Source organism: Bombus bifarius, unplaced genomic scaffold, assembly GCF_011952205.1.
Source record: "Bombus bifarius isolate JDL3187 unplaced genomic scaffold, Bbif_JDL3187 scf7180000008240, whole genome shotgun sequence".
Taxonomy (NCBI): Eukaryota; Metazoa; Arthropoda; class Insecta; order Hymenoptera; family Apidae; genus Bombus; species Bombus bifarius.
This window is the reverse complement of record NW_022884534.1, coordinates 312,407-320,354: the sequence shown is the minus strand read 5'-3', so window position 1 is coordinate 320,354 and position 7,948 is coordinate 312,407. Positions and strand designations below refer to the sequence as shown.

Genomic DNA, 7,948 nt, shown 5'->3' with positions numbered 1-7,948 from the left:
AGATGAGTTCTAATAAGAATGAATTCGAAGTTTGCCAAAAATTTTTTCTGGGAAGATATACCAAGGTTTTATTTTCTTATTTTTGAAAATGAGAACTTGGCAAAAAAAAAAGAAAGCTATATTATGTACAATGTACACTACAATTTTGTTGCAGTTTCAATTTCTGGTTAAAGTATGTATTTGCAAGGGATTCGAATTTACTTGATCAAGATTTGATTAGACATGAAAATGTTACATAATCTTGAAGTATTTGAAAAGGCGTGAATCTACTTAAAAATAGGACTTATTATCTTCTCTCTCTATATGCTAATAAGATGTTCCAATCTTTATAGTTAAATTTTTACTTAAAATCCTACTAACATGTTTTAAAATGTTAGAGCTTTTAGCCAGCAACCTGACTCGAAAGTGTTCACCTGTTTAAACGAGTAGGACGAGTAGCACAACGTTCTGAAAAAAATCCACGTTTCGCGTCTGGTACGGTGATGGCACCCAAATGCCCCTTTTACCTTCGACGATGATCATAACGCGTTGTAGATCCCCTCCAGAGGTGAGTTGAGGATGTAAGCGCCACAGAGACCCCCGTATAGCGTTGCGGATGCACTCATGGATATACCCCTCCTCGAAATATCTCTATGCTTAGGGCGACTAGCCGTCTAGGCGGAGGAAACATTCGCTATAAAAGGCACCGTAGCCACGAGGAATTCGTCAGAGGAGTGACGAACCGTAACCAAAAAAAAAAAAAATATATAATAATAATAAAGGCGGCAGCCTTTGCCGTTTTTTCCTCGTCATCGCGCGGTGAACGACACCCCTCAAACTTGTGAAGATGCGGTCTAGCCTGGTCAGTGTCCAATTTTTGTCATCATCTTTGTCACTATTGTTTCGTGGCACGGATTCGTGTAGTACAAGTGTATCTGTGGAACAAAAGAAATGTGATATCTTTTAACGATACTCGCGGAGGAGTGATGAGAGAGTTATTGGAACCGAGCTTTGGTGAATTAACACGTTCACTGCGAACTATGCGAACCATTGGATCGTACGGATAGGATACCGAATTAAACGTGGAACGCAAGAAATCACAAAATTGTGGAAAAAGATAAATAATTGTTATAAAGAATAGTAATTCACGCGAAGTTTTGTAACATACAGACAAGTGTTATATGGGAACTGTTCGAGTAGTTCAAGAAAAAAGTGGTACAAGTGACAAAATCTTTAATTCGAGAGATTGGTAAAGTTAATAATTTCTTTAGTAGAGAAATTTGTATGATTTTAAATATTAGGTTATCCGAAATGTTTCTTTCATTTTATAAGGAAATAATAGAAGCACAATGCTTTTTGTTTTATATTAGTTTATTGAATTATGCACGAACATAATAATAGAAATATAATGAAATTTATCATACCTAATTCAATAAAATAATATAAAACAGAAATTGTTGTTCATCTATTATCACTTTATGAAACGAAAAAAACTTTTCGGACAACCTAATATTAATATACTATTTCGTTATATGTATTCTATGCTTATATGTATGCTTCTTGTATTTATCTTGTTGGAAGAAGAAACACTTGTATCATTTTTCACTGGTAGTATATAACATTGTAGTTAATGAAATTCAATCATTGCGATCCACAGTGGGCGTGTTAATAGAGTTTTGTTCCTCGAGATATCAAGTAGAATAGTAGGTTGGTTTTATAAGTCAGGGTGACAGTGAATCTTGGTATCACGTATCTCAATGTATCATAGCATTATAACGATTGGTCTTCGTGGTTATATAGTGATTCTTGGTTCTTTGAAGATAAGGTTGAATTATCTTGTTAGGAATATTGAACTTGTCTATACTAAAACATGAAAATTTTGCTCATCAAAAATTTCTGAATTCCTTGATTTTTGAATCTGAAAATTCCAGAAATCATGAATTGTAAATCAGTAGGTATCATTTTGATGTCACACTACTAGATTGAAGAACTTCTCGAAAAGTTCAAATTGCAATTCTGAATGAATATTTTATTAGCAGGTTCCGTTTCCTTCTTCGTGTTATACTACTGATCTGAGGAATTTCTTGAAAATCTCCCTCGTTTATCTTCTCTGCGAGTAAGGTTACAGTTTGAAATATTGATGAAAACCAAACTATATAGTTTCGTTCACGAATAGTTGGTGAAGTTAACATTCCGTTCGAGTCACCGAATTCAGTACGTCGATGCTATTTTCTAGGAGCTATCCTAAGTAAGTATTCTCGTCGCTTCACGTTGTGCAGAATGGAAAGTCGACCGTTGTGCTCGTGCCTCGAATGATCATCTTTCGTAAAATTGTACCAAAGATATCAGAAACTCGTTTACCTTCCACATTTAACCCAGTTACGGAAATCTGTTTCCGTAAAAAAATTCCAATTCCATTAAATTATTCATTTCTACAACATTTCTTTTCTCAAACATCATTCCTTGAAATTTGTAAGCTCTTCACATCAATTCTTAGTGATTGTTCAGCGGTTTATCTTTAATGTATCTATATGTGAAAGAATATGCCGAGATGTCACACTTTTGCCTTTCTATCGTTAGGTTAATGTCATTTCCAACAACTTTCCCAATACTTTCATAAATTTGGATTATCGACATTATCATTTATTCAATCAATTAACAGACCATCAACTTTGACACAAGTTAATATGATTAAAATTTGTCTCTAAAATTGTTAGTTTATTCTGAAACTATTACCTATAATAGCATAGTGATAATCTTTTTTAAACACTCTTGACAATAGCTTATTTGCTAATCTCTGATTTTAAATTCTAGTGTCGTGGTAATGTTCTCAGAATATTTTCTTATTAAAAGATATCGTCTATAATAGCATATTTTTTAATCTGAGACTTAAAAGCCTGTAACAATATCATAATTCTTTAAAAGACTTTTAATCTTAAAATGTCATTGACAACGGTGTATTTTTTAATCAAAGACTGAAAATTTCATTCCCTAAAAAAATTAAAAATTGAAAAATTGTATTAATCGAATAATCTTCGGGTTATTACTCTCCTGGATCGGTCCGGGTATTGATCTTGACAAAGCAACTGTGGCTTACGGTAATCAACGTAACAGGAAGGCCAGTGGTAAGCCGGTTCACCAAAATGGCTGCCGACCAAAATAAAAAGCAAACACGTTTCGGAGCGAGAAACGAAACTGAGAGGCCCACTTTCCCGTCGGTCTTCCTGGCGTTAATGAACAGCTACGAGTTTCACGATCAAGCTCCTGTTTCCACGTTGGTAAAGGGGAAAAAGAAGAGGAAAAAGGGGGCCACCGTTGACCCCATTCCTGGTCTTGTTTATGTCCGTTCGTTAGTTTGCACGCGGTCACTTTCATTTTTGAGAGAGACGATTGTAAACCATCCTACAAGATATATCATTCGTAACTTTTTAAGGACGTTTGCAGAAAAAGTGGTTATCGATCTTCTCCATGAACTGTTTTTCTTGTTGAAAATTACTCTTCTCTTTTGGTCTTTGAGTTTTGTTTTTATCGTTATTTTTAATCTAAAAAGAAAAGAGAAGTATATTATTGGGATGAAGTTGCAAGTGTTGCAAAATTTTTGTTATTAAAGGTGAAGCTTTTGAATGTAACTTCTATTGTTCTGGGAGAAATATGAAAGACAAATTATTTTGCAATTGCAATTAGCTTTGTCAGAGGTTGATACTATACAGACACAGTTCACATTAAAAAAAATTGTATCTTTGATAACTGTATGTGATACCGAACAATGAAAATTTTAAATTTTGTTCTTCTTTTTATGTTTAAATTTACGTCATATTTAATTCACATTTGTTGGAATCAATATCGATTTGATTAGAATTAATTACTACTTCATCAATTGTTAATTCTGAATGGATTCATAATCAAGAAACAGTTCAATTAATTTCACTAACAACGAGCACTACACCTCTACAAAGATATCTCTATTAAAATTCTTCTCCTCTTTTCAAATTTCAATTTTAGCGTATGGAATAAAGTATAAGAGGTACTTGAACGCTCGCGTGATCGATGGTCAAGATGTAAAGAGAGATAGCGCGTGAAGGTCGAGCGGAATATAGATTGAAATCAGCCTGTAATTATAAGTATAATGCTCGTGTACGAGGTACTGTTTCAGTTAAAACACAGTAGATTGTATCTGCAGTTGCTTGAATATTTAGAGGTTGTTACTGTGTTACTAGGTATATACCTAGTATAATTATGTATTATACAGTCACTAGAGTCACCTAGATGACTAACGTACCATGATTGGTTCATTTGCATCTTTGCTTAGACGATGAGTGTATTTTCTTTCGATAGATGATACCGACTCGATTTCATTTACATTTCCGTAAATATTATATATTTTACTCCTTCTTTATTGTTTGTATACTTGCCTATCTCGTATGCCTGATAATAAATAAAGATGTGAAATAAATGAATAAATTATAGATGTGAAAGGAAGTAATAATTCTTAAATAATTGGTAATTAAAAAATAATCTTTGCAGTTATTCCTGTGTTGCTTCCTTTTCGTCTCTGCTCTTGGGGACCCGATAAGGACCAAGAAAGAGTGAGTAGATGACTTTGTAATTAATTGGCGAAATAAATAGCTGTGAAATTTGTAACAATAGATGTATGAATTAAAAAATCGTATTTAATTAATAGTGAATAGTTAGCGGATATTTATACATTTATGGGAAATTTAAATACGTAAAAATATATAAAAAACCAAAAGTATTCGTTATAATATTTAGAGGATAAAATAGATTTTTGCTTAGATCTTATTTTTTTAACTACGTTCATAAAAATATGAATTTGTATAAACACATGCGATTAAGTATTTTGTATTATATTGTATATAGTAATAATAATAATATTATACAAAACAAATATTTTAATATAGAAAAAAATAATTACAAATTTCAGAGCACCTCTAAGCCCACCTCCAAGCCAATATGGCCCACCTGCGACTTCTTATGGAGTTCCAAATGTAGGAAGCTCCTACAACGCACCATCTGATTCTTACGGTGCTCCACCACCACCATCTTCCTCCTATGGTGCACCTTCCTCTTCTTACGGTGCTCCATCAGGACCATCCTCTTCCTACAACGCACCATCATCCAGTTATGGTGCTCCATCAGGTCCATCCTCTTCTTACGGTGCACCATCGTCCAGTTATGGTGTTCCATCAGGTCCATCCTCTTCTTACGGTGCACCATCGTCCAGTTATGGCGTTCCAGCAGGCCCATCCTCTTCTTATGGTGCACCATCATCCAGTTATGGCGCTCCAGCAGGCCCATCCTCTTCCTATGGTGCTCCATCCGATCACGGTGTTGATCACGGTTCTTTTGGAGGCGATCAAGGATATAGCAGCGGTGGATCCTTTGGTGATGATCATGGAAATGGAGGCGGTCATGGATCTTTTGGAGGTGACCATGGATCGTTTGGAGGTGGTCATGGATCCTTTGGAGGCGACCAAGGTTCATTTGGAGGAGATCACCATGGAGGAGGAGGAGGAGGAGGAGGAGGAGACCACCATGGAGGAGGAGGAGGAGACCACCATGGAGGAGAAGGAGGAGGAGGAGGAGACCACCATGGCGGTGGTGGTAGTGGGGGATTATCAACTTCCTATGGTGCTCCAGCACAATCTTATGGCCCCCCAGCACAATCTTATGGACCACCAGCGCAATCTTATGGACCACCAGCGCAATCCTATGGACCACCAGCGCAATCCTATGGGCCACCAGCTCAACCTCAAGGAAAATGGGAGAAGAAATTAACGTGGAAAGCAGAATGGAAGCAGATCTGGAAAACAGAACAGAAATTAATCTGGAAACAAGAATGGAAAAAAGTTCAAGTACCTGTTTGGAAGGAAGTTCAGGTTCCAGCGTGGAAAGAAGTTAAGGTACCAGTTTGGAAGAAAGTCCAGAAACCTATTTGGAAGGAGATCCAAGTGCCAGCGTGGAAAGAGGTCCAAGTACCAGCCTGGAAAAAAGTTTGGAAGCCAGTTTGGAAAGAAGTACAGGTACCTATATGGAAAGAGGTTCAGGTACCTGACTGGAAGAAGGTCTGGGTTCCTGAGTGGATTAAAATAGGTATTCCTGGTGAGCAATATGTTGGTAAGGATCATCATGGTTGGCAGTATACCAGTCATGATCTTTGGAAGAAGAAACTGATTTGGAAACCTATATGGAAAAAGATCTGGAGGACAGAGAAGAAGCAAGTCTGGGTTAGTGAGAAGAAACTAGAGTGGAAAGCTGAATGGAAACAGATCTGGAAAACTGAAAAGAAACAGGTTTGGGTTAGCGACAAGAAATTGGTTTGGAAAGAGGAATCGGTTCAGGTCTGGGTACCTGAGAAGAAGCAAATTTGGGTAACACAGAAGAAGCAGGTATGGAAGGATGAGTGGAAGAGCAAATGGGTGCCAGTGTGGAAGGACGTACAGGTACCAGCGTGGAAAAAGATATGGAAGCCCGTTTGGGAGAAAGTTTGGGTACAGACTGAACCTCACCACGACGAACACCATGGATACAAGTAAAACTTCTGCCATGAGATTCTTCGTTCGATCTTTACTCATCTCGACGATAAAATCGTTCATCGTTGTTCACATTTTTTGCTAGTATAGCTGTAGCCTGAGAGCGGGGGTCAAAGGTTCGCGAATCGCGAAAGTCGCCATCCTTGCGTTCTTTTTGTTCTCTTTCGCCTTTCGGAGAAAAAACGAGGACTCCGCTGTTGTTTGCGATTACGGTAACGGAGTCCAGATTTTCTTATTTTATGTCTGTAGGAAGCCATGTAAACCATGTAAAATCACGTGAAAGTACCGTGGAAAATAGGAGACTTTATTCTTGGCAGCGAAAGAATGTCACGTTAATGAATAATTTTATAATAGAAAATTTTGAAGTTATTGATGTCTAATGATTTTAGAATAGAAGAACAATAATATCTTTCTCTTTTTTGGAGAAATATCGAGAAATTATTTTGCTGCGAGATTATTACTCGTATTCTACCTTTTTTTCTAGGTGAAATGTTTAATTAATTATTTTTTTCTTTTGAATATTTGTTTCGGGAGATTATTATCAAGAGATCTTATCATTTGTATTCTGTTTGTTGTTCTGATTGAGATTTTCTGTTCAATTATGTTTCTGATTAAATCTTAAATTAGGGACATTACTATTGGGAAATTAACATTAATATTCGTGTACAACAGAACCTACTGTCGATTAGCAAAAATGTAAAGTCTTTAAAATAAATTCTGCCATGCATCTTAAAGGAACCGGTAGTCAAAATAGGAAATTTTATACGATTCCGCGTTACATAGTAGAGTAAGAATCGTCATACGTGCTTGAACAAGCCATGTATGACAAATCGAATATAATTATTTTCTTTGTTTACTTGTAAATAACGATTCCTCACGGAAGTATATGTAGATATAGATATTTTTGTACAATGTTTGTGTATGTTACCGTAATAAAGTACATTTTTTTTAATTTACGAATTCTTTTAGTTTCACGTAAAATATAATATGTGAATATTCCAATTAGAATATTTATAAATTTTATGTTATATTTTAATATGAATAAATGGAGAAATATTCGAATCCTAAAGGAACTAGTAATTGAAAATATTAGAAATGTAGAATTAACTTGTAGTATCCACTTTTATGAGTAAGGTGTATTTTATTAGTTTGTTTAATGGATTTTCGCCTTTAAACAAGCGTTTCTACGCAAAGGAATTATTTGTTTACGAGTAATTAATGACTCGAAGCTTCTCAATTCCTGGTAGAACAATGTGCGGCTCCCAACGAATGGACGTAACACGAAATAAATTTCTCTGTTTGACAAGAGAAGCTACAGAAAATTCATACTGGATGAAAGTGGGTTAAAACTGACTAAAATCGTAACTGCCACATCTATAGAAACATTTAACTCCAACTGCAATTGCAAACAACTACAA

The 7,948-nt window shown here is 35.7% G+C and overlaps 1 protein-coding gene and 1 long non-coding RNA gene across 2 annotated transcripts; one reads left to right on the top strand and one right to left on the bottom strand.

Annotated features, from left to right (window-relative positions):
- Nucleotides 1-624: 624 nt before the first annotated feature.
- Nucleotides 625-6,637, top strand: LOC117211648 (pro-resilin-like). Its single transcript, XM_033455772.1, has 3 exons — nt 625-841; nt 4,504-4,565; nt 4,922-6,637. Exons 1-3 carry the CDS (start codon nt 827-829, stop codon nt 6,531-6,533), a joined length of 1,689 nt encoding a protein of 562 aa, XP_033311663.1. The 5' UTR covers nt 625-826; the 3' UTR covers nt 6,534-6,637.
- Nucleotides 5,668-7,948, bottom strand: LOC117211662. The gene is made up of 3 exons (XR_004488291.1): nt 7,740-7,948; nt 5,857-5,980; nt 5,668-5,748 (listed from the first exon to the last, which is right to left on the bottom strand). It is a non-coding gene; the product is annotated as an uncharacterized LOC117211662 (long non-coding RNA).